This window comes from Schistocerca nitens, chromosome 5 (assembly GCF_023898315.1).
Source record: "Schistocerca nitens isolate TAMUIC-IGC-003100 chromosome 5, iqSchNite1.1, whole genome shotgun sequence".
In the NCBI taxonomy this organism is placed as follows: Eukaryota; Metazoa; Arthropoda; class Insecta; order Orthoptera; family Acrididae; genus Schistocerca; species Schistocerca nitens.
Genome location: NC_064618.1, coordinates 831,951,951 through 831,979,589, shown reverse-complemented (window position 1 = coordinate 831,979,589; position 27,639 = coordinate 831,951,951). Strand labels below are relative to the sequence as shown.

Here is a 27,639-nt window from a genome sequence, read left to right as displayed (position 1 = left end):
TACTAATTTTTTTCATAGTTCCACACAACTTCTTCCTGTTTTCTCGATTGATCTGTGTTCAGTTTTTCAAGGCCTATCCACTGTGCCAACTTATAATTAAATCTGAGGGGGTTGCGATGGGGAGGTTCCCTTGTCAGTGACTGTAGTAATTTAAGTTGTGAGGTGGACGTACGTTACAAACAGGGTGTAAAATACATGATGGCGGGAACACGAGCCACGCACGGCTCAATCTGCTAGTAGCTTGGACATTTAAGGCTTGAACGAGTATGGCCGCCGTAATGAGGCCGAGCTGTGACGCGGCGCGCTTCGCGTGTTCCAGCAGCAGCAGCACCAGCAGCAGGCGGCCGGCGCAGCGTACGACCCGTCGCGCGATCTGTCGCCCAACCTGCCCCTCACCTCGTGCGACTCGTCCTCCATGGGCGACGCCGAGGCGAGCAGCAGCGGCTGCAGCACGCCCTCCTCCTCGTCGGCGGCGTCGCAGCTGAGCGCCGGCCGGCGCGGCCTCGACGACGCGTCGTCGACGCCGCCCCCGCAGCCGCCGTCGCAGGCGCCGCAGCCGCCGCCGGCGACGCCGCAGGCGGACGCGGTGGTGTGCGCCGGCTGCGGCAGGCGCATCTGCGACCGCTACTACCTGCTGGCCGTGGACCGGCGGTGGCACGCCAACTGCCTCATATGCTACGCCTGCCGCAGGCCGCTCGACGGCGAGGGCACCTGCTTCGCCAAGGACGGCTCCATCTACTGCAAGAAGGACTACCACAGGTAGGACGCCGCCTCTGCCTACTTATAAGCGGCGCCATCGAGGGAAGAGAGGATCGCCATTCCCTTTTCTCACATCGTCTTAAATATTTCCGCACTGGGATGCTCCAGAACAGGTTACCGCAAGTGTTGTAAGATCTACCGGATGATCAAAAAGTCAGTAAAAATTTGAAAACTGAATAAGAAGTTCAAAAAATGTCCGACAGATGACGCTTCATCTGATCAGAATAGCAATAATTAGCATAAGAAATTACGACAAAGCAATGATGACGTTCTTTACAGGAAATGCTCAATATGTACACCATCATTCCTCAACAATAGCTGTAGTCGAGGAATAATGTTGTGAACAGCACTGTAAAGCATGTCCGGAGTTATGGTGAGGCATTGGCGTCGGATGTTGTTTTTCAGCATCCCTAGAGATGTCGGTCGATCACGATACACTTGCAACTTCAGGTAACCCCAAAGCCAATAATCGCACGTACTGAGGTCTGGGGACCTGGGAGACCAAGCATGACGAAAGTGGCGGCTGACCACACGATCATCACCAAACGACGCGCATCTGTCGGACATTTTGTGCATCTGTCGGACATTTTGTGAACTATGTTTTTTTTCCCTATAAAACCCCATGCCATTCCAAGCATGTGTGTCAATTTGTACCTGTCTATCTACATTATTCCGTGATTTATTCAGTTTTCAAATTTATACAGACTTTTTGATCACCCGTACCTACTACCTGCTCGATTACAAAAGTATCGACAATGATACGAAACTAATAACAGATGTTTCGATCAGTAATTCGTCACTGATTTCATTATGAATGCATCTACGTCTTCAGAAATTAGATCGTTACAATTTAAATCTAAAAGGTTCCGCAGAAAAAAATTTTCCTTACGCTCAATAGCGAGATTAAGAACATTTTTTTACGCTAGCGTCGCCTCCGTGTTATCAAATGCAGAAGTCGCGAGTATATTGAATTTCCGCACTAGTGCCATTTCCGACAGGGTTACAGTATATCGAACGTACTGCACGAAATAAACGAACTAATGATGTGTGTTGCTGCTTTTACAAGAGCAAACGCCCGAAAACTACAGTGCAAAGCTTTCTATTTTCCGTTTCCTTCTTGATTCTCCTACTGTTTCCTTTTTATTGCTTATAGCAGAGAGACCGTTTCTTCACATACAGGGTGATCAAAAAGTCAGTATAAATTTGAAAACTTAATAAACCACGGAATAATGTAGATAGAGAGGTAAAAATTGACACACACGCTTGGAATGACACGGGGTTTTATTAGAACAAAAAAAAAGTTCACAGATGCGCTGGACAGCAAAACTGCTACCGTGACGGGTGAGAGGTATGCCGATATGTTACAGAATCGCATCATCCACAGCCTGGCTGATGAACACCTGCTGGAACGTACGATGTTTATGCAGGATGGTGCTCCACCCCATACTGCTAGGCGCGTGAAATATCTCTTGCACGCGTCGTTTGGTGATGATCGTGTGCTCAGTCGCCACGTTCGTCATGCTTGGCCTCCCAGGTCCTCAGACGTCAGTCCGTGCGATTATTGGCTTTGGGGTGTCCTGAATTCGCAAGTGTATCGTGATCGACCGACATCTGTAGGGATGCTGAAGGACAACATCCGACGCCAATGCCTGACCATAACTCCGGACATTTACAACATTATTCCTCGACTACAGCTGTTGTTGAGGAATGATGGTGGACATATTGAGCATTTCCTGCAAAGAACATCATCTTTCCTTTGTCTTACTGTGTTATGCTAATTATTGCTATTCTGATCAGATGAAGCGCCATCTGTCGGACATTTTTGGACTTTTGTATTTTTTTGGTTCTAATAAAACCCCATGTCATTCCAAGCATGTGTGTTAATTTCTACCTCTATATCTACATTATTCCGTGATTTATTAAGTTTTGAAATTTATTCTGACTTTTTGATCACCCGGTATTTCCGCAACGGGATGCACTATAACAGCTGCTCGATTACAAAAGTATCGACAATGATACGAAACTTGCCAAACTAATAACAGATGGTACGATCAGTACTTCGCCACTAAATTCCGTTATGAATGCATCTACGTCTTCAGAAATTCGATCGTTAAAATTTAAATCTAAAAGGTTCCGCAGAAAAAATTTTCCCTTACGCTCGATAGCGAGATTAAGAATTTTTTTTACGCTAGCGTCGCCTCCGTGTTCTTAAATGCTGAAGTCGCGAGTATACAACCTGGTCCATTTACAGTGACCAGGCCAAATATCATAGCGACCGGGCTAAATGTATCACGAAATAAGCATCAAACGAAAAAACTACAAAGAACGAAACTCGTCTAGCTTGAAGGGGGAAACCAGATGGAGCTACAGTTGGCCCGCTAGATGGCGCTGCCATAGGTCAAACGGATATCAACTGCGCTTTTTTTTAAAAGTAGGGACCCCCATTTTTTATTACATATTCGTGTAGTACGTAAAGAAATATGAATGTTTTAGTTGGGCCACTTTTTTCGCTTTGTGATAGATGGCACTGTAATAGACACAAACGTATAAGTATGTGGTATCACGTAAAATTCCGCTAGTGCGGACGGTATTTGCTTCGTGATACATTATCCGTGTTAAAATGGACCGTTTACCAATTGCGGAAAAGGTAAATATCTTGTTGATGTATGGCTATTGAGATCAAAATGCCCAACAAGCGTGTGCTATGTATGCTGCTCGGTATCCTGGACGACATCATCCAAGTGTCCGGACCGTTCGCCGGATAGTTACGTTATTTAAGGAAACAGGAAGTGTTCAGCCACATGTGAAACGTCAACCACGACCTGCAACGAATGATGATGCCCAAATAGGTGTTTTAGCTGCTGTCGCAGCTAATCCGCACATCAGTAGCAGACAAACTGATTTTGGAAATTCTATAGACTGGTATAGTGTTATCTGCACATCACGAGTTCCAATTTGCCTACAAAAAAGTATTTTCAATTTTTTTTATCATTTTGTCTGTGTCTGTGTCCCGCAGTGTCGGCGTGGTTACAACGGATTTGGCGATGTTAGTTTCAGGGAACCTACCCGAGTCCAGGAAGCAGCATGTTAGCGCTCTCTGCTATCCTGGCGGTCCACTTTGTCTGTGTCACTAATTCTTACAAAAATCTTGACACTACTGTTTGCAGGAAGTCATTGTCATCGAAAAATGTCGATTTAGTAGTTTCAAAAAGTTTCGTTTAACTTTTTTTTTTTTTTTTTTAGTTTTGGGCGAATGTTTCCGTGGATATTCATATGGCATTTGTCGATGACAAACACTTGCTGAAGCTAGTGTCATGAACATATTGGTATTAACTAGCAATCATGACTGAATACAAATATTATTTTGCTTAGTCAGGAGCGTGCACTGTAGCGTTCTATTATTTCGAGGGACGGATTAATTTTATGTTGGATTGAGAGGTAAATAGCAGATTAAGTGTTTTAACTGGAAATGGAGTGGAACCTTATGCACGATAGGTATCAGCCGACAGTCACCGAATTTAATGACGAACGAGACCCGACACGGCACGGGGCAGACAGCTCGAGGCTGCAACAACAAACAGAGATAGATTGGCCGCGCCGGGCCGTCCGCGGGCGCGCAGTACATTTTTAGCAATCGCGATGTTGCGGTATCAGGGGAACAGGATCGCAGACCCGCCAGGCCGCCGTTTCCAGGCAGCGGCCCGCCGGACCGAGATCTTGCATGCGCGCGCCGCACTCGCTCTTCCTCGTCCGTCCGCGGAGATAGCGTGTTAAATGGAGGGAAACGGCGCCGGGCGCGCCGTGTGTGTGTGGGGGGGGGGGGGGGGGCACGCGCGCCGTCGCTATGTCCATCACCCCCCTCCCCCGCTATCCCGATCCTTCTGCAGCCCGCGTGGCGGCCCCCGGGGGGCCCATTGTCCGCGCGATGCTATCGCCATCGTGTTTGTTTTTCCATAATGCGCCGAGCCGACAAACGCCCGCCTTGTTATTACCGACGGCCGAGCCGGATCCACGGCCGCTGTGGCTGCGGCGGACGCCGCAAGAAGCGACTCGGCCAGCGCAGCGCAGCCCGGGCCGGTCCGCCAGCGCCCTCTGATCGGCATTGTCTCGAGGCGCCCCCCCCCCCCCCCCCCTCTCTCGCTCTACTGCGGCTGCGGTCGCGAGTTACGGTTGTTACGGAGGAGCGCTCCTTTATCAACTGCACGCTTGCAGGTCGCTCGCGAGGGGATTCCGCCGCGGCCGTTAACATGACTGTCCCGTGCCGCCGTGACTGAATTCGTGGAAGCGCACACCGCCAAAGGCTGATTCAGCTGTCGCATCTTAGTGTCCAAATGTTTCACATTTGCACCTTTACTGCGCACGACAGAAACTATACAGACGTGAGACGCGCAGAGGAAAAGTTGAGACACACACCTGCAAGTCAGAGGAGTGTCTCTCCTCAAGGCAAAACCAAATCCGAGGAAATGTTTTATTCTTGGGTTGGGTAAAAAGTAGTGGCAACGCTGCTACAATTCATACTAGACTTTTCGGTCAGAAGTTCACCGTATTGGCCGGCCGGAGTGACCGAACGGTTCTAGGCGCTTCAGTCTGGAATCGCGCGACCGCTACGGTCGCAGGTTCGAATCATGCCTCGGGCATGGATGTGTGTGATGTCCCTAGGTTAGTTAGCTTTAAGTAGTTCTAAGTTCTAGGGGACGGATGACCTCAGCTGTTAAGTCCCATAGTGCTCAGAGCCATTAGAACCATTTTGAACTAAAGGGTGTCAAAGTGTCACTAACCACAGATGCGCTTTACACACTAATGCTACATTCATTTATGTAGTTTTTCGTACACACACACACACACACACACACATACACACACACACACACACACACACAGAGCTGTATCTTCATTGTACAACTCTGCAGATCAGCTACTCGCGTGAGAAGCGGAACGCGAACTTAAGACCATTCGGTTTGTGATGGGTAACGACCCTACCTGAGGTCACTAAAGCCTCGGACAGTAGTCTCAGATGTGAGATCCTGTCTACTATCTATCCGCTAAGGCACTTCTTTTATATGTGTGTGTGTGTGTGGGGGGGGGGGGGGGCCTTCTAGAGCTTTCTGCGTGTGTGGATCACCCGACCTTAATCAACAGGTATTCTTCTCATGGAAGAACCTTTGAGGGCAGAACTGAACTAGAATTTGAAAGGAAATCGGCTGTCTCTTATTCGAATGAATCATGCCAGAATTTGCCTTTTGTCATTTAGAGAAGCAACGCGAAACCTAAATCTGGACGTCCGTTTGCGGATCTGATGCTCCGTTCTCCCAAATGCGAGTCTTGTGTCTGAAGTACAGGGCGTTTCATAGAGCGTGAACTTAAACTTTCCGAACTGTGTACGAAAGAAGTGATGCAGACGTATATGCACTAATATGCATCTCAAAATAAAAGACACAAAATGTACCCAAAATACAGCATTTTTCTATGAATCTGAAGAGGCGATAATACGGATAAAGTTTTAGCTCAAAGGTATTATAAAACACATTCACTTTCTCTGCGTAATTGTTTCCGGAATGTTATACTGACTTATTTTTACTTAGGCACGACCAGGAACGTCATCATTTATGTACACTAGGAAAGAGGACACGACGTAACAAGAAGAAATTGAAAATACAGAGACCTAGCTTCGGGAAGAACTGAAGGCCTTTACGTGTAATCACTTCCCAGCGGAAATCAAGTAGCGGCCCGCTCCTCGGGAAGGCGGGTCGGCCTCTTCAAGGTCGTGCAGCCAGAGATTCCCGTTACGTCACAGAGAACACGGACGGGATGACTTCCTCCTCATGCCACGTCGTCTGTCAAAATTACCATAATCGCCGCGTCAGTAATAATCACAATTATAATAATCGTATGTTAATACGCCGGTCGAGTAGCTGTTAGATTAATCTAAATTCAGAGTGCTCGTTAATGGGATAGGGAAGAACCAGTTCCTCGTATCGATTCGGAGGCGATCGGGAAATGCCCCGCGTTACGCACGGAGTGCGCTACGGCGCGGCGGCTGCGGCCCGCCGCATCTGATGGGAATTTCAAAATTAAATTGATTAATCTACAATGTAAAATAAATTGTGATTATTAGGTCGCTATTAAAGTAAACATGCCCGCCGCTGTTTATTATGGTAACCGTATCCGAGAGTACCTGATTTCTGTTAAGTATTACACGTTTGAGAGTAAGCGGGCAGAATACATAAAATCGCTCGCTGCACCAGCGGTAACGAGATTCATGAGAGTAGTATTTCTCTTCCTGTTCCGTAATTTGAGAATCCTCTTGAATCACTTGCGGTCATCAAAGAGCAGGTTTGTTCGTTTTAAAGTCTTTCTCGTTCATTGTCTTTCCCCGGATTAGTTTCTGGAAGTGGCGCATGAATGAAATACCACTCCCAAAAGAGTCATTAATAGAGTCGACCTTAAGATGATAGCTGAAAAGTATTGTAAGAGGTTTGATATTATTAGATATCGGGGGTAAGGAGTTGTTTTTCGTTTATGGACATCCTTAACAGGCTTTTCTCCCCTAAAAAGATTTCGTGATCTTTTCCACCGTACCGCCTGCTCTACAGTTCCATGCCTAACGTCATGTTTTTATCAAAAAACAATAAAAAAAGCATTTGATTTCAGGAAAATTTCTATGATTTGGATAATATTGTTTTCCAGTAAAATTCGGTGACAAAAGCACAAGAAAATGTAAATCTTGAAACGACTGCTGTCTAAATCAGTAACTCTATCGTAAGGACCTGTATGAATCATTTGCTGATGTAGTAATGTACCATAACGATGTGACTGACTGACGTCATTTTGCCAGGGTATTCTACTACCAGCGGGTATGATTTATACTCTGTTGAACAGCGTAGCCGGTTAACCACGATATTCTCTACAATTACTTTAAACTGAATTTTAGGATTGCATTGTACGATTACAGACTAATATTGTCTATGACTTTGATACCTTTTCCTGAACACGATGAAATAATTTTTTGCTAGCAGATTGCGAAAATCATTTAATATGCAGTTGTACAGTACTACAGTATGTCGTACTAGCAGACACGAAAATTTATATTGATGACGGCCAATCATTATTTTTTTAATTTGCAGTTTGCGGAAAATTAAGTATGCCGCACTGTTGAATGTCCAGATATGACTAAACATTATTTTACTTAAAAGAAACGGCTTAATTTCATATTTTGATCTGAATTTTCTCCTTACGTCTTAGGATCAGAGAACTATGTAACACTCCGTTATCTCACTTGATTTATCACTCAACATTTCAAGATTTGTCATTTCCTTGACTTTTAGTTTACTCCTCGCAGGTGTAAATGCAAGTAATCAAGTAGAGTGGACATATCTGATGTTAATTTTACTCTGAGAGTGGCTGAGAGTCCTGGAAGCCGGCCGGCCGTTGTGGCACAGCGGTTCTAGGCGCATCAGTCTGGAACTGCGCAACCACTACGTCGCAGGTTAGAATCCTGCCTCGGGCATGGGTGTGTGTGATGTACTTAGGTTAGTTAGGTTTATGTAGTTCTAAGTCTAGGGGACTGGTGACCTCAGATGTTAAGTCCCATAGTGCTCAGAGCCATTTGAACCTGGAAGCCGAAGTGATACTACTCGGTCGTGGACAGCTAAAGCTTTGCACTTCCGTCCTGGTACAAACAGTACTTAAGCGTCTTACACCGATTAATGTCGTACTTTGACAATGTGTTAACCAGCAACGTGCTGCCATGTTACTACGTACGTGTATGTGCGTCTACATGACCTTTATCCAATTCACACTTAACGTGCTTGGCGGAGGGTTCATCGAATCACTTTCAGAACCTTGTCTACCATTCCACGCAAGAACAGCATGGGAAAAATGAGCATTTAAATGTTTCAGTGCTAGCCCCTATTTTTGTTATTTTATTACGATGATCATTTTTCTCTATATAGGTCGGCGTCAGAAAAATATTTTCGCATACGGAGAGGAAGGTGGTGACTGACTACAACAGACTGCTTAATAGTCTTCGCTTCCAGCCGCAAAATTCGGGCGCCATAAGCGGCTTGTCGTCAATTGGGACAACCCTTAAAGTGTTTTTGCCGACTGGGTGTATTTAGACGTTTCAGTTACAATGTGCTACAAATCTAACCAACTGCGGTCCGCTGACCACAGTGCTCGAGCGGTTCTAGGTGCTTCAGTTCGGAACCACGTGGCTGCTATGGTCGCAGGTTCGAATCCTCCCCCGGGCATGGATGTGTGTGATGTCCTTAGGTTAGTTAGGTTAAAGCAGTTCTAAGTTCTATGGGGCTGATGACCTCAGATGTTAAGACCGATAGTGCTTAGAGCCAACTGCGGTCTCTGAGGTCGATATACTTAACTAAATTTGTAGATGAAATTGGTAAAAACCCACTTTTTAAAAACCTGTCTTCGGTTTTTCCCACATTCACACCATATCTATACATGGGACGATTTAACTTCTTGCTAAACTGAAACGATCAAAGATAAAATGGGGATGATGCTTGTTGCTTTCTCCGACTTAACAGTTTCGCAATAAGGAGCCTAACTATCTGAAGTCCAGCTGCCCAGTTATTCCTCCAAGTCAAAATCTGTAGTTGCAGAACTGAAACCTGACAAGCTACAGTCATTTTTCTCTCAGTTCTGTCATTCTGTAGCCGGCCGGCGTGACCGAGCGGTTCTAGGCGCTTCAGTCTGGAACCGCGCTACCGCTACGGTCGCAGGTTCGAATCCTGCCTCGGGCATGGATGTATGTGATGTCCTTAGGTTAGTTAGGTTTAAGTAGTTCTAAATTCTATGGGACTGATGACTCAGAAGTTAAGTCCCATAGTGCTCAGAGCCATTTGAACCATTTGTCATTCTGTGCACTGTCCCTCGGAATAAAGAGACGAGTGGTGATAGAGAAAGAAGAGCTCAAGTTCGTTGCGTGTTTGCAGCTACGCTGCGTCTTCATAATTCTTTTCGAAGAGCGGATCGAAGATCGTTTGTTTCGTTCATTTCACTACCACCAGTCAAGTCAGGCTTCAGAAATATCAATTTCTTCTATTAAAACTTCGTACGTGGCTGCTTTTCCTTCTTTTCACGCAGTATGATTAGCAGAAGTTATAACCGAAAGTTTCGGAATATTCCAGCAGCCTTCAGTAGAAGGTAAAACACCGACTCCCTCTCTCTCTCTCTTTTTCAGGGAGGTTATGTTGACAACAGGTGGAGGTTCAAGTGACGTAACGACAAGTCTGTGCAAACTGTGCGGTTACCGGAGGGAACTGCGCAGTTGTCGTAGCAAAAGGCGAGTGTCTCTTCCAGACGGCGGACGACCTGTCTGATTTGCTCTGTTATCCGATAATAGTACAGTTAATCATACAGACATGACGTCACACTGATAAAGTCCACAGTGAAACTTACAGTCTGTATGCCCATTTGTCTACTGTATACGGACAAAAAATTTACTATGTTGTTTCGTGATGAAAAACCTGAACAATTCGGTGTGCATTTGCACTGCATAATAAACGTAATGAACCTCCTTACCATCAGAGTAGTGTGTAGCGATAACCATGGACCCTTCCAGGAATATCGATAGTGAGCTATGCTACTTGAAATACACAACCACTCACTATTCATAAGGCTTTATTTACGCCTAGACGAGTTTGAGACATAATGGGTTGTCATAGTACATTTATATATTCACCAACACAAAGCTTTTGTCGACTGCAGCTGCGTTTCATTCTTAACTCGTAGCTCCTGTTTCCACATTCATATGCGTGGCAAAGACATCTCCAGCTTCACTGATGCAGCGCAACATATGCTGTATGGCCGACGGCCAGGGAACCAACCACCGATACCGTGGGTAAATTAAGAGTAACCCACTGTTCTGCACACTGCATTCTTTTTCCCGATTCGATTCCTACGATTCAATCTCACATTGCGAATCGATTACTACGATTCGTTCACGATTCATTCTAGTCTTCGATGGCACGATTCTTACGGAATGCAAAAAGTTCTACATCTTACTCACAGATGGCAGGACATGTCTAAAATTGTCAATGGGGTTAGAATCGAACTGTGTCATAAGATATGCCACAAATAGTTCATTTATGAGTAAACATGCAAATGACGTTGCAAGTGTGATTCTCGATTTATACGTGTAATGTCTTAATTGTTGAAAGGTCACGTTTGATTTGATTGCATCTATTGTTTTATTTCAGTATGCCAGAAAAGAGGACTCGATTTGTGCGGAAGGTGGTGCAAAATTACGTGGTATGCCAGTTTGGTTGTGTGGCTTGAACGTATTTAACTACAGACCTCTGTTTTATAGTAAGAAAATCTAGCAGTGAGGCAGACGTGGTTTGCCTCATATCATCCTAAGTTTTCCTGTGCTAAATGTCTTTCCAAGTCCACATCACCCTTGTAATTCATAACGCAGCTGACAGTCCTCCCACACAGCAAATTTAGATTAACTTTAATTTCTTCTAAATACAAAGCATAGGTATTTTGCTTTTAATTTGTCTGAGAACTTGCCGCTGTCACTGCTATTTACGTAAGAAGACGACATACTTCTAAACAATAGGATTCAATCCTATACCGCGACGTTACTTCACTAACATTTAATATGAATCTGAACACGGTAACATTCGAAAACTAGAATTTTAAAGACGGTATTACACGGCGATCCGTCAAGAAAGGTATTGGTTAGAGAGCTTACATTCGCTCTGTAATATTGGTCTAGTGCGACAGCCATTTAGTGGCGGCACTGGTGCAACTAACAGAATTAGCAAATTAGCAGTGAAGTAATGTCGCTGTATACGATTGTATCCTACACTTTAGAAGTATGTCGTCTTCTCACATAAATAGTAGTGGCAGAAGCAAGTTCTCAGACAAATTAAAAGCAAAATACCTATGCTTTGTATTTCGACGAAACAAAAAGTTAAGCTACATTTGCAGTGTGTGAGGGCTGACAGTTGCTTTATTGTGAAATATAAGGTGCTGTGGAATTGGAAAGAGCACAGAAAAACGTAGGATGATATGAATCCGCCCATGTGCACTATATAGGGATAGTAAATGGGAAATGCCTTTACGCTCGTTCCCGTCAGCCACCGCCAAATGTCAGCTTGGTTTTCACGAGTAATATTACGGCCCACGAACTTCGTTTGTTCGTTCCGAGCTTCCTTTGTTCACACGCATCCTCCACTTGACTGCCACCTGGCGGTCGTAATCATTCGGCACGATTCGGAAGTTGCCTTCGAAGCATAGCGTACTAAGAATCGATGAATCGTTGGAACTTGGAATCGTCACGACTCGGAAACACGCAATCGTTCTTACGATTCTTTTGAACGACGATTCGTCCGTATCACGATTCGATTCTTACGACTCTTTATTTAGGGTCGTTCAAATGAACGACTCATTCACGAATCGCCACAACTCTACTGCATACTGTTTAGTTTCTTAAGCTGCCTCTGCTGGGCACACCGCACTGACTAGACGCTAAGCAGGAAAGCCACGTGACAGCTGCTCGGAGCTCGGCTGACCTGAAGACACGCGTGTCCCGACGTGAGCACACGGCGGAGGCCTGGTTACCACAGTGGCGGCTGAACGAGACCCGGGCCTCCATAAACGACGGCAGCGGACCGGAACAGTTGAAACTCGGGACATGCACGTTGCCTACACAGCCGCGAAAGGCGGAGCGGCGAACCGAATGCGAGTTAGTTTTGCCGCCCGGCGGGTCTCAAATTCGGGCCTCCACGGCTACGTCACGCAGCAGAGCTTTATGCTCTCTCTCTCTCTCTCTCTTCCCCCCTCTTTCTTTTTCTCCCTCTCCCATCTCTCTCTCCATAAACTTGCTCGCACGCTCTTCCTCTCTGCACGTCCGGTCTTTTGTCTTGTGGAAGACGTAAAAGGTGGGGGGGATTTTGGGCGTGTGAGTCCGCCGCGCGCACTTTTCTTTGAACGCGCCAAGACCGGCATTTATTTTTCTTCCATGCCCTGCTATTTTGTTTCTGTTTCTATTTTTCTTTAACTCAGCTCGTCTTTGAAGGCAACTTTTTCTTTGTGGGGCGAACTCGGTCTCTTCTCTGCGATAGGCTGCTTATTTTTTCTGTGGGTCTATTTATTTTACAGGCCTTCTCTTTTTCTGCACGAAGTCGCTTGCACGCGCCTGTGTGTGTGTGTGTGTGTGTGTGTGTGTGTGTGTGTGTGTGCACGCCTTTAAGCAGTTACCTTCCCGTGTGGTGGCCTTCCAATGAACAGGTTATTTACGTTGCAATTCACTTGTCATCCTGGCTCGCCTTTCTACTTCGGAGATCTGTCCGAACGCCGTTTATTTCCACTTGTCCGTATGGCGATGCTCTTCCCGATAGATAAAGTTTGTAATAGCGTCTTATTCATCTTCTGACATCAAAGATGGCTGTCATGCCGCTCCTCTCTAGTGAGTGGGCAGTGCCTTTGCTCACCGTGTCTTAAATTTCAAGTCGCTGGCGAAAAGTGGTGCATTCACATTGCGTTCAGTTACAGGCAGTTAGTTGACAGTGCCGTAATGGCACTGTTCTGGGCGGTAGTCTCCGTGTAGCGTGACTTGTTGAAGAGTACGGCCCTTCTCTCTCTCTCTCTCTGTGTGTGTGTGTGTGTGTGTGTGTGTGTGTGTGTGTGTGTGTGTGTGTGTGTGTGCACGCGCGCCCGAGCGCGTGCGTGTGCGTGACTTGGACATCGTGCATTCCGTCGAGATTTCTTCGACTCAGTGCTCACATTCACTTTATTTCTCCCTCTTCAACATACGATTTTAAAAATACAACAAAGGTTCACGTCCATTGATAACCTGTCGAACCTTTGTGTATCATATAATAATCAAATAGTGTATAGTGCACTACTTGCGTAAGTAAACTGCCAAGAATGTACTAACAGAATTTATTTACAAAAACAAAATTTTCTTCCATCTCAAAGGAATATTGTAAGAAACAAAAAAGTGATCATAAAAAACGAGGATATTCAAGAAAGAAGAGTAACACCATAAACGGCTATAGCAGTTGTACTTACACTGACCTGTAAAACATCAACAGCCAAAAGAATAAGCGCACATCAGAGGACAAAGGAGTGAGACGACAGTAGATCCATCTCTATTACTTAGAAGTGGCAAACACAGTAATAGAAGGAAATGCCAAAACAGAAATCCATAGCCCTTCAGACTTCAGAAACTGTAAGAAAGAGCATTCACATGGTTAACACGTAATGGAGAAAATGTTACTGTGAAAGTTGGGCTTCGTTTCTTATCCCCTTACTGCAGTATTTTAACAGACAGATCAGATTTGTCCGTAATACACCTCAGTGATGTAAAGGTTGGTTCAAATTACTCTGAGCACGATGGGACGTAACTGCTGAGGTCATCAGTCCCCTAGAACTTAGAACTACTTAAACCTAACTAACCTAAGGACATCACACACATTCATGCCCGAGGCAGGATTCGAACCTGCGACCGTAGCGGTCGCGCGGTTGCAGACTGTAGTGCCTAGAACTGCTCTGACACTGCGGCCGGCTGATGTAAAGGAAGTGAAATGCTATCTACGATATTTTAATTCGCCGATTCAGACAGGTCTTGCCCCCCTTCTTGCAGCGGTGTACCGTAGGTCTCTAGAAGAGCGTAGCGTTCTAAAGGATTGGAAAAGGGCACAGGTCATCCCCGTTTTCAAGAAGGGACGTCGAACAGATGTGCAGAACTATAGACCTATATCTCTAACGTCGATCAGTTGTAGAATTTTGGAACACGTATTATGTTCGAGTATAATGACTTTTCTGGAGACTAGAAATCTACTCTGTAGGAATCAGCATGGGTTTCGAAAAAGACGGTCGTGTGAAACCCAGCTCGCGCTATTCGTCCACGAGACTCAGAGGGCCATAGACACGGGTTCACAGGTAGATGCCGTGTTTCTTGACTTCCGCAAGGCGTTCGATACAGTTCCCCACAGTCGTTTAATGAACAAAGTAAGAGCATATGGACTATCAGACCAATAGTGTAATTGGATTGAAGAGTTCCTAGATAACAGAACGCAGCATGTCATTCTCAATGGAGAGAAGTCTTCCGAAGTAAGAGTGATTTCACGTGTGCCGCAGGGGAGTGTCGTAGGACCGTTGCTGTTCACAATATTTATAAATGACCTTGTGGATAACATCGGAAGTTCAATGAGGCTTTTTGCAGATGGTGCTGTGGTGTATCGAGAGGTTGTAACAATGGAAAATTGTACTGAAATGCAGGAGGATCTGCAGCGAATTGACGCCTGGTGCAGGGAATGGCAATTGAATCTCAATGTAGACAAGTGTAATGTGCTGCGAACACATAGAAAGATAGATCCCTTATCATTTAGCTACAAAATAGCAGGTCAGCAACTGGAAGCAGTTAATTCCATAAATTATCTGGGAGTACGCTTTAGGAGTGATTTAAAATGGAATGATCACATAAAGTTGATCGTCGGAAAAGCAGACGCCAGACTGAAATTCATTGGAAGAATCCTAAGGAAATGCAATCCGAAAACAAAGGAAGTAGGTTACAGTACGCTTGTTCGCCCTCTGCTTGAATACTGCTCAGCAGTGTGGGATCCGTACCAGATAGGGTTGATAGAAGAGATAGAGAAGATCCAACGATAGCAGCGCGCTTCGTTACAGGATCATTCAGTAATCGCGAAAGCGTTACGAAGGTGATATATAAACTCCAGTGGAAGACTCTGCAGGAGAGACGCTCAGTAGCTCGGTACGGGCTTTTGTTAAAGTTTCGAGAACATACCTTTACCGAAGAGTCAAGCAGTATATTGCTCCCTCCTACGTATATCTCGCGAAGAGACAATGAGGATAAAATCAGAGAGATTAGAGCCCACACAGAAGCATACCGACAATCCTTCTTTCCACGAACAATACGAGACTGGAATAGAAGGGAGAACCGATAGAGGTACTCAGGGTACCCTCCGCCACACACCATCAGGTGGCTTGCGGAGTATGGATGTAGATGTAGATGTAGAACCTGTGGCTCTACCGATTTATTGTCGATATTTCCGTATAGTACTTTAATCCAGAGCACGGCAACTATTTTTTTATGCATTTAAAAGTAGTGTATCCGTTGTAGCACCTCAAACGAAGTAATTATTAGTACTATAACTGGAAAGTATTGCGAAGTATGGCACCGGGAAGATCAATATTATATCTTCGTTCCCATTTCTTGCATGCATAAGTTAGTGTAATGAATGGCAGCTCCCTTTAAATATGTATAAATGCAAAGATAATACCTATACCAAACAGAGAGAATCCGGTAATAAGATAGGAGATGAACATCTTGACCACGAATAAATACTTAGGGATAAAGGTAAAGAGAAGGCGAAAGAAAGGCTTCGTTTTGTTGAAAGGGTTCTGGAAAGTGCAGTGAAGAAATTCGCGCACAAGATCTTTATTCGACTAGTTATATAAAGCTTTCTTCAAGCATATGAGGTCCTTATCAAATAGACGCAACAGCAAACAGCGGAAAATCTCACGGACGCCCTGCTATGTATTCGAGGAAGATCGTACGGCCGCGAGGGATTAGCCGAGCGGTCTAGGGGGCTCTGCAGTCATGGACTGTGCGGCTGGTCCCGGCGGAGGTTCGAGTCCTCCCTCTGGCATGTGTGTGTGTGTGTGTGTGTGTGTTTGTCCTTAGGATAATTTAGGTTAAGTAGAGTGTAAGCTTAGGAACTGCTAACGTTAGCAGTTAAGTCCCATAAGATTTCACATACATTTGAACGTTTTTGAAGATCGTACGACCAATCTGCTGCCACGGCTGTTTATAGCTCCTGCGTGAGTGGATCAGGACAGATAACTGATGATAAAGGCACTACACTTCCCTACGTCACTGCCTGACAAGGAAATTGAAGCATCAAAAATGGGAGGAGAAAATGAAATGAAACTTCACGCGTGGAGAGGGAATGTGATTTTATTTCAGTGATGACAGTATCGAGTCACATTTAGGAAGAACTTGGATAGTATGGTCCCACTCGTCAGTATGGCGTTCCACCCCCTGTGACCTGGATGCATCCAGTGATTCGGTCGGAAAGTGTGTCATAAGGCCGACGGATCCTCTCCTGAGGTAAGCTGGCTAACAACAGTTGTAAATGGTCCTTCATATCGTAAATACTGGCAGTGGGCTGGGGTTAAAGTCCGAGGTGATCCAAAGCATGTTGTGCACGGCATCTTGCCATACAGGTGAGTCCCTCTACATCACAGAGCATGGTACTGTTGAAATCTGGCGCATGAGAGGTAACACACATAGGTGCAGAATGTCCACGGTGTACCGCTGTGACGTCACTACCAGCCGTGACCTGAAGTCATACCCGATTGCTCCCCACCCATGACACCACTGTGCTTCTCCAAAATACTGCAAGAATGGGACCTCTCCCCAGGTCGCCGCTGTACTATCTACGGATGGTCACCCGGAGTAGTATTGAGCCGCGCATCATCACTGAACACAATGCAACGCCATTCATCAGTAGTATCATCATTAGTACGTGCTTCCCCGTAGGCATGCCAAACGCAACCGGTTGTGTTGTGTTAATGGCAGGCCACGCGTGGGGCGGTAGTACCGTACCTTGGTCCGGCTGCTACCTGTCTGCGACCAGTGGTGCGGCATGAGACGGAACGCTGCAGTGGTTCATCATATGCTCTCGGACGCCAGATGCAGAAGTCAAAGGGTTTCCACGTGTCTGGAGCACAACACGGCAATAGTCCTTTGCAGTGATGAGAAGTTGTGTACTGGAAGCTTGACGATTCGTATACCTGCTCTCACGTTCCTATGCAGTTCACGCTGCTGTCACACCTGTATGCCCATAAATGTGGATATTGCACGACCCGATCAGCCGGCCACATGGGGACCCACAATGACGGCCCTTTCAAAAATGTCGGGTGCTGATAACGCTGTCTCACATGAGTACGCGGTACTTCAGTTATCATTCAACATATGACGCTACAATATGTAAGCTACCAGGTCTGGTAACAACACCAAACAGGAACAACACTAACACAGTGTGGTGGCCGTTACGCGTTCTACAGAGAATTGCATGCCTCTTCACTTACGTACCTGTCGATCGTGATTCGGAGCTACAATGACTTGCAGCCGCGTCTTTTCTGTGAGGCAGTACACGTAGTGCTCTAAAGAGTGTTGACTGTGGAAGCTCACACTGGTGAAAGCATACGACAAAGAAAGCAAAAACGTTCCAGTCAACACTAGTCCGCCCGCAGACGTGTCGTTCGCAAAAATAAATACGAAATGTTGCCTAGATTGTACAAAAACTTTTCGATTAAGTCACATTCTAACTGGGCTCTCATTTCACCCATTTACAGTTCGCTGCCCTAGTTCTTCGACAGCCTCAGCAGGACTGCTGTGCGCTTCACTTTCGAGATAACGCGAGACAGAAAAGTCCAGAGGGTTGAGGTCAGATGGTGTTGGAGGCACGACCTACCAGTCATGGATGATAATGACGCGTCTAATATCATCTTACCGGTATATAACTAGTAAAACTTGCGTCTTATCATGCACTGCCAAATTTCCAAACCATGGGCCTCGGGGAGAAATTTTTTGCCTAGTGCTATTATTTTACCCTTTGTATATACGGTGCTGAAAAAAAAAACACCTGCAACGACCGTGTTGAGTGGCACAAGGCGCTGTAGCGTTAGCAGTAGATTTACCACGGTCATCGGCGATCAGGTGGCATTCAGGATGCCTGTGTGTTTTAACTCTGCAGGACCGAGCGAGGTGGAGCAGTGGTTAGCACACTGGACACGCATCCGGCCATCCTGATATAGGTTTTCCCTGATTTTCCTAAATCGCTTCAGAGGGATGTCGGGATAATTCCTTCGAAAGGGCACGGCTGATTTCCCTCCTCATCTTTCCCTAATCCGAGCTTGTGCTCCGTCTCTGATGACCTAGTTGTCGACGGGACGTTCAACACTGATCTCCTCGTCCTGCTTTAACTCTGCAGAAAGTAGGTGTGCTGAGTTTAGAAGTTAACAATGTTTGCAACATTCATTCTAGGACACAATCGTGCCCAACTGACGAGTACTGTTGAACAGCGTCAGACATTTGAACAGGTTCGCATTGTGGACCTGCGAAAAGTTGGACGGGGGTATCAGCGGATAGCTGCACATGTTGGTAACAATGTATCGGCGGTGTATCGCTGACTTCAGCGGCGGTCTGTGAAGCATTCCCATAGCTGTAGACCAGGTTCTGGACGTCCGCGTAGTACAGATGAGTGTCAGGACCGCCGCATTGTGTGCGCAGTGGTGGCAGGAAATAAATCTGGGCACATGTTACACCTCTGTATCACCGAGGACCATCGCAGCCGTCTGCTTACAGCAGGACTGTGATCACGTGTGGTTCTGGTCAGGATACCACTGACCCAACGACACCCCCAAGCACGCTCATCTGGCGTCGCGGAACAGTTGTCTGGAGAGTGGAATGACATCAGCGATAAGAGCAGGCTCTGTCTGCATCCGAGTGATGGACGTCCACGTGAATGGCGTAGACTTAGTGAGCCGCTGGTTCCAGAGTGCATTCGCCCACGACACACAGGTTCCACCCGAGGCTTCTTGGGATAGGGGACCATCACCTACAGCTCTTGGTCGCATTTACTGGTAAACTAACCAGTGCACAGGCTTTTGTCCCCGTATGTAAATTGAAGGTGGATAGGGGAAGAAAGAAAGGAAAGGGAGAGGACAACAGCTGCAGATACACTCCTGGAAATTGAAATAAGAACACCGTGAATTCATTGTCCCAGGAAGGGGAAACTTTATTGACACATTCCTGGGGTCAGATACATCACATGATCACACTGACAGAACCACAGGCACATAGACACAGGCAACAGAGCATGCACAATGTCGGCACTAGTACAGTGTATATCCACCTTTCGCAGCAATGCAGGCTGCTATTCTCCCATGGAGACGATCGTAGAGATGCTGGATGTAGTCCTGTGGAACGGCTTGCCATGCCATTTCCTCCTGGCGCCTCAGTTGGACCAGCGTTCGTGCCGGACGTGCAGACCGCGTGAGACTACGCTTCATCCAGTCCCAAACATGCTCAATGGGGGACAGATCCGGAGATCTTGCTGGCCATGGTAGTTGACTTACACCTTCTAGAGCACGTTGGGTGGCACGGGATACATGCGGACGTGCATTGTCCTGTTGGAACAGCAAGTTCCCTTGCCGGTCTAGGAATGGTAGAACGATGGGTTCGATGACGATTTGGATGTACCGTGCACTATTCAGTGTCCCCTCGACGATCACCAGTGGTGTACGGCCAGTGTAGGAGATCGCTCCCCACACCATGATGCCGGGTGTTGGCCCTGTGTGCCTCGGTCGTATGCAGTCCTGATTGTGGCGCTCACCTGCACGGCGCCAAACACGCATACGACCATCATTGGCACCAAGGCAGAAGCGACTCTCATCGCTGAAGACGACACGTCTCCATTCGTCCCTCCATTCACGCCTGTCGCGACACCACTGGAGGCGGGCTGCACGATGTTGGGGCGTGAGCGGAAGACGGCCTAACGGTGTGCGGGACCGTAGCCCAGCTTCATGGAGACGGTTGCGAATGGTCCTCGCCGATACCCCAGGAGCAACAGTGTCCCTAATTTGCTGGGAAGTGGCGGTGCGGTCCCCTACGGCACTGCGTAGGATCCTACGGTCTTGGCGTGCATCCGTGCGTCGCTGCGGTCCGGTCCCAGGTCGACGGGCACGTGCACCTTCCGCCGACCACTGGCGACAACATCGATGTACTGTGGATACCTCACGCCCCACGTGTTGAGCAATTCGGCGGTACGTCCACCCGGCCTCCCGCATGCCCACTATACGCCCTCGCTCAAAGTCCGTCAACTGCACATACGGTTCACGTCCACGCTGTCGCGGCATGCTACCAGTGTTAAAGACTGCAATGGAGCTCCGTATGCCACGGCAAACTGGCTGACACTGACGGCGGCGGTGCACAAATACTGCGCAGCTAGCGCCATTCGACGGCCAACACCGCGGTTCCTGGTGTGTCCGCTGTGCCGTGCGTGTGATCGTTGCTTGTACAGCCCTCGCGCAGTGTCCGGAGCAAGTATGGTGGGTCTGACACACCGGTGTCAATGTGTTCTTTTTTCCATTTCCAGGAGTGTATTACGCGGTTTCAGCGACGACGAGTGAGAATGTGTGCCGGACTGGGATTCGAACCCGGGACCTTCTGCTCACTAGGAAGGTGCGTTAATCACTGCACCATCCGGGACACAGCAACAATGGTTCAAATGGCTCTAAGCGATGTAGCACTATGGGGACTTAAGATCTGAGGTCATCAGTCCCCTAGACTTACAACTACGTAAACCTAACTAATCTAAGGACATCACAAACAACCACGCCCGAGGCAGGATTCGAACCTGAGACCGTAGCAGACGCGTGGTTCCGGAATGAAACGCCTAGAACCGCTCGGCCACAGCGGCCGGCGGGACACAGCATTATCGCAACTGCGCGGATTATCTCGACACGCTTCATGGCCTATCCGCATTCCCAACAGGCGCCACCTATCTGAGATTCCCACAGCAGGTGGGGTAATTAGTTATATGAATACGTGTTGTCTGCTCTTCCAGACGTTGTCCGAAGGAACAGACATAACTTTATCCCCGTGCACGGAGGCGACGTGCTTTTTCGGCAGCACAAGCACGCACGCCTACTGCTGCTACGCAACGTCCTTTTCGTGGTGTACAACAACTGACCTGGCCTGCAACATGGCCAGATCTCTCCCCAGTTGGACATGTATAGCCGTACTCGTTCTCCAGAGCCTGCAAGAACCTTAGCCGAACTGGCCAAAAAGAAAGGTGAATGGGACGATCTATCGAAGGATGCCATTCGGCAGCTTTATGATCGTTCGCTTGCGAGAAAACACGGCTACGTCGTCGCCAGAGGGCGGTACATTGCCTATTGATGCGATTATTCGGGCACCCTTTACTATGACGTTTCTGTTTCACTTGGCCTGAATTTGTTATTGTACACTCTTGCAACGAGGCACTAAATGTCAACTCACTTATCAATAAGATGACCTTGCCCTTGAAAGTGTTGCATTTTCTCCCGGCAGTAACGTGTCTTCACATGCGATGAAAAATGTATTGGTAAGGATAGATCTCCTGGCTCACATACGCAGACATCGTGTTTTGTAAAAGTAATGCCAGAAACAGAACCGAAATATTGTACTGGTGATGGATGCAACACTGTGCGAACCTAGGTTCGAAGCCCGCCCTCTAACTGGGAAGTGAGCGGCTGCGCCCCGTTACGGGCCGCGGTATCCGGAGGCGCATGATTAATACGGTGGCGCCCCCTGGAGCCAGCTCGCCGGCCCTCCGCAGTACAGCACCGCCGCGTCGCGTCGCGCCGCCACCGTACCTCCCACGAGGCGGACGGCCCGCCCAATACGTCTTGCTCGGTCGCCGCATTAATCAGAGAGAGGGGCAGTCCCAATTACACGAGCCCGCCGTCCATTTACATAGCAGATACACGTGATTAGCGCCCTTAATGCGCGCGCGCAGCGGCGGCGGCTGCGGCTGCGGCGGCCCGTACGAGATGCGAATCCTCCGTCCCACGCCGTCTGCGGGCGTTTTTTGCGTCGCAGTCGGGCATCGAAGCCGCCGACACCGAGACGCGGGGCGGCAGCCGCCGCCGAGCTGCGTCCGACCTGCGGCGCCGCCCACGCCCGTCTGCTGCTTATCTGTGCATCCTTTCCTATGTTTTTTGCATTCGATGTGTCGCATTTTAGGTCTGCGCAGGAGCCACTCAGTAGAGGAAAGGCAAATGGACCTGGCTATGTTCCTACATCTTCATCTACAACTATACTCAGCAAATGACCGTGAAGTGTATGGCAGAGGGTACTTCTCATCGCGGCACATGTTAGGGTTTCTTGCAATTCTAGCACGATACTCAGGGGTTAATGTTAGCGAACTGCTCACCGAAAGGAGCTCCTCGAAACTTTGTAAGTAGACTGTAACGGGATAGTTTGTCCCCATCTTCAAATGGATGCTAGTTCAATTTTTATTCGTGACGCACTCCCATGTGACAAACAGCTTATCACCACACCTGCTGCCCTTCTTTGTATACGGAAGCAAAACTATGTGCACTTGAATGACTATATGTACGTACATTGACGGACAAAAAATCACGCCGGCCAGAGTGGCCGAGCGGTTCTAGGCGCTGCAGTCTGGAACCACGCGACCGCTACGGCCGCACGTTCGAATCCTGCCTCGGGCATGGATGTGTGTGATGTCCTTAGGTTAGTTAGGTTTAAGTAGTTCTAAGTTCTAGGAGACTGATGACCTCAGATGTTAAGTCCTATAGTGCTCAGAGCCATTTGAACCATTTGAACCAAAAAATCACGCTGAGCACTATGCTCGAGCCTCTGCTTTGGAGAACTACCCCCAAGCGTTTCGCACCCTCAAACGACGGATGGAAAGTCCTCTCCTTCATTACACGCCACAGTGAACCCTATAACGACCCATTTGCAGAGTGGAAGCTCCTCAGCGCCCTTCCATATGGCTCCAACACAGGTCCTGGGCCGGATCGGATGCACAATCAGATGATTAAACACCTCCCGTCTGACTACAAGCGACAGCTCCTCGTCATATTCAACCGGATCTGGTGCGATGGCTTCTTTCCATCGCAATAGTGGAAGAGCATCATCATTGCGGTGCTCAAACCCAGTCAAGACCCGCTTGCTGTGGGTAGCAACCGGCCCATCAGCCTCACCAACTTTCTTTGCAAGCCGCTGGAACGTGTGGTGTGTGGCCTGCTAGCTCCATGTCAGGGCGGTTTCCGCCAGGGTCGCTCTACCACTGATAATAGTGTGTCCCTCGAGTCTGCCATCCAAACAGCCTTTTCCAGACTTACGTAAAGCAACCGACACGACCTGGCAACATCATATCCTTGCCACATTGTATGAGTGGGGTCTCCGGGGCCCAATCCCGATTTTTATCCAAAGCTTGCTCCGTACTTCCCATGTCCAAGTTGGTGCTTCCAATGGTTTCCCCCATATTCACGAGAATGGATTAGTATTGAGTGCCTCTATTTTTAGTGGCTATTTCTAGCAGCAGCTGTAGGGCCGTCGGTCTCACTTTCTCTATATGCGGATGACTTCTGCAATTCGTACTGCTCCTCCAGTACTAGTGTTGCTGAGCGGCGCTTCAGGGAGCCATTCACAGGGCACGGTCATGGGCTCTAGCCCACGGCTTCCAGTTTTCAGCCGCGAAGTTGTGTGTCATGCATTTCTGTCGGCCTCGCACCGTTCCACCAGAACCAGAACTTTACCATAATGACGATCCACTCACTGTTGGGGAGACATATCGATTCTTAGGCCTGAGTTTCGACACCCGATTGACTTGGCTACCTCACCTTCGTCAGCGTAAGCGGAAGTGCTGGCAGCACCTCAATGCCCTCCGCTACCTGAGCATTACCAACTGGAGTGCAGATCGCTCTGTGCTGCTGCAGCTCTACAGAGCCCTCGTTCAATCCCGCCTTGACTATGGTTTACGGTTCGGCGGCGCCCTCAGCGTTAAGTTTACTCTATCCAGCGCACCACTGTGGCGTTCGCCTGCGATGGGAGCATTTACAACGAGTCCGGTGACCCTTCAGTCTGAACTAGAGTCCTTCCTCTTACCACCTCTCCTCGAGGTCAATTCACGTACACCTCCGTGTTGTACACCTAGGCTGCAGACTCTTCTGGACCTTTCGTATGGCCCTAAGAACTCCGTTAGCCCTGGGGCTCTCCGCTATCGCTCTGCAACGCTACGCCTGAATATTTAATCTATGTGACTGTGTCCAGCAGCGCACCAGTAATACTGTATTCAAATTTTACAGGTTTGTTCTTCCTACACATTCTCATTAACTTACACTTTTTCTACGTTTAGAGCACGCCGCCAGTGTACGTCACACAACGACGATAGCTTCCGGTACACCCCAGCGTCATCAGCAAACAGCCGCAGAATTGTGCTCACCCCGAGCCTCCCACCATTTATACGTATATAGAGAGAAGACGAGCGGTCCTATCACACTTCTTTGGGACACTCCTTACAATACCCTTGTTCTGTGAACACTCGTCGTCGAGGACAACATACTGTCCGGATTTTTGGTCGGCTCATTCTAAGGGCAGGGGCTTCGGAGTGAACTGGAAACTGGGGAATTTTTAATAGTTATTCAAATTCCTTCAGAATGTCATTCTGACTTCGCAGATTTGCTGAGGCAATGAGGCTTAGAGTCGGTTACCAGTGAAGAGAAGTAGGCTTGACACGTCCTGTTATACGCCTCATTGCTGTATTTAACTGAACACTGATTTTTCTGACATGTGAACTATTAAGTCCTACGCAGCATTGTATTCGGCAGTTGAGCAGACAAGTCCTAAGGAAGAACACCCTAATGTTCTGTACTATGTTATTGGTTCTGTACTATGTTATTGCGCGATCTCTTAGCTTTGCTTCGGTGTTTTCTCTGTTTCTCTTATGGGACAAGGTTCTGTCTGGATAATATTGCTCGATTCACCGTATCCTATCCCACTGTGACAGTATCATCAGGTTCTTTTTCTCCACCCTTAACAAAATGTCATATTTACTTCATGAAATCTTGGTGTCAAGACTCGTTGAATCTCATTCCGCGCCTCGTTTCAGTGGAAACGGCTCTTGAGCGGTAACAAAGAATTTCAGTGATGCGTCTACCCGTTGACGCATCCAGCGCGGCAGGTGGTCGGTGGGTGTGCTGCACTGCAAGCGCCCTCGTCCATTGCGAAGCACCTGCTTGCGAGATGACAGCCGCGTACCCGCCTCCTGGTAAAGAAAGACTGCCATCTGCGAGGCGCACGGGACCAGACCCTGCTCAACGGTAATCGTGTTCTCGAATGTTCTCCAGTCACGTTAAAAATGCACAACGAGGATCCAACCACTACGGCCACAAATTCTGGAGCCTTCATGCGAAGATGACACCTGTTAACACCATTAGCGAGAATGTTTCTGAAAACAGTCCAGTCAGAAGGACATCGCACAAGCTCAATATCATGCACCACAGAGAACAGTTTACTAAACAGTTACCGTTAGCTGACTCACTACCGAAAGTGTGCAGTAGCCGCAGGACGGAGGACGTAACTTAAACTTTGATTGCGCTTATTGTTGAGAACAGAAAAAGTAGTAATTTGTATGTCAGCACCACTTCGCTAAGTTAACAAATTCAAAAAATTGCAGTGAGCACCGCACAAATTTTGTAGTTAATACAGGGTGTTTCTCCTAAGAGTCATCGTCACATTTTCTCTGGTGCTTGGCAGATATGTGCAATTTTGTTGTTGCAGTGTATACTCGTAATCTGGCCAGACAAACAGTGCTCATCACGACTTTCTTACGTCGCCCAGTGTCGATGAAAAACATCGGTTCGTTTCCTGTTACGAGTAAAATTACTTTTACAGCGTAGTTTTACGTGCCCATTCGGTAAAGTGGTCCCATATTAGTCTCGCACGATGTTCCTTTTATAGGTATGTATCAAAGGCACTAGAAAAACGCGTTGGATAATGAACACTCCAGCAGCGACTTCTGTGGGCTGACTGCTACCGTCATAATGCAGCGATGCTCAGTCGCTGATGGACTATTGATTGTTTCTCGTGTTTTACTGTCGCTGTTAATACAGGGTGTTTATAAATGAGTATCGGGGTTTTAACGTTTTGTAATATTTATTGTATTAAACTTACAGTTACAAATGATATGTCAAATGAAAGAGCAACTCAAACAGTTTTTCCAAGAACCTTATAAATGTTCGATGTGAGCACTATTTGTCACACGACACACATCAAGTCTATAGCCGAGTTCTTCCCAAACGCTGATAAGTGTATCTTCAGTGATTGTAGCAACAGCTGCTTCAATTCGGTTTCTTAATTCAGGGAGGTCTGCTGGTAGCGGAGGCACGTACACACGATCCTTGATGAAGCCCCAAAGGAAAAAAGTCGCATGGCGTTAGGTCGGGCGAACGTGGAGGCCATGCAAAGCAAGCCCCGTCATTCGGCCCCTTGTGGCCTATCCAGCGCTTGGGTATAGTGAAGTTCAACCAATCTAGCGGATTGCGGCGGAAACATTGCGCGCTGCGCATACGCACTGGTGCCAAACACAACTGTTTGAGTTGCTCTTTCATTTGACATATCATTTATAACTGTAAGTTTAATGTAATAAATATTATAAAGCGTTAATTATAAACAAACACCCTGTACGTACCGATAAAACGAATATTGCACTAGAATAACTTAGGACCGCTCTGCCGAATGGGCGCCTGACAATCTCGGGTTAGATACCCGACATTTCTATCACTGTAACGATTTTTGTTACTGAAATGACTCTTGATTCTGCTAGAAGTCATGTTTGCCTTACGTGATAAAGAAAATCAATAACTGCTGCTATTGATTTGAGAAACTTTTTTTGCTCTATAAACAAACATGGTTTAGTAATTAGCTGTGATGTGCGTGAGATGGGAACATATCCTGACATTTGATTGAAGCAGGCACCCTTGGCTGTTCTGCGGACTATGCTCACAAGAAACATATCTTTCCCTACAGTGCTCTACGAGACAACATTTTACACATGAAGAAATTTAAACACATGTTTTACAACATGAACATAAAGACATCAAACTCCTCTCTTTCAGTGACATGTTAAATCAAGTCTTGATATATTACTTAAATATTAGAAAAAGTAATATTATCTTTTTCGGAACATATTTGCAATAATAATTCATAAACTGTCGCTTTTCGAATAACATTTTTCTAATAAGTCGCTGAATTTTAAAGTTTTGACAGTTACTTAGCTCGCTTAGATGTTTACTCCTAGATACAAATGT

At 47.1% G+C, this 27,639-nt stretch overlaps 1 protein-coding gene across 1 annotated transcript in view; it reads left to right on the top strand.

The window, feature by feature from the left end:
- Nucleotides 1-550: 550 nt before the first annotated feature.
- LOC126260744 (protein apterous-like) overlaps nt 551-27,639 on the top strand; it is a gene marked incomplete at its 5' end in the record, with an annotated part of 346,928 nt that continues 319,839 nt past the window's right edge. Inside the window, one exon of the mRNA XM_049958083.1 lies at nt 551-759. Coding sequence (XP_049814040.1) covers nt 551-759 — 209 coding nt within the window. The remainder of the gene's footprint in view (nt 760-27,639) is intronic.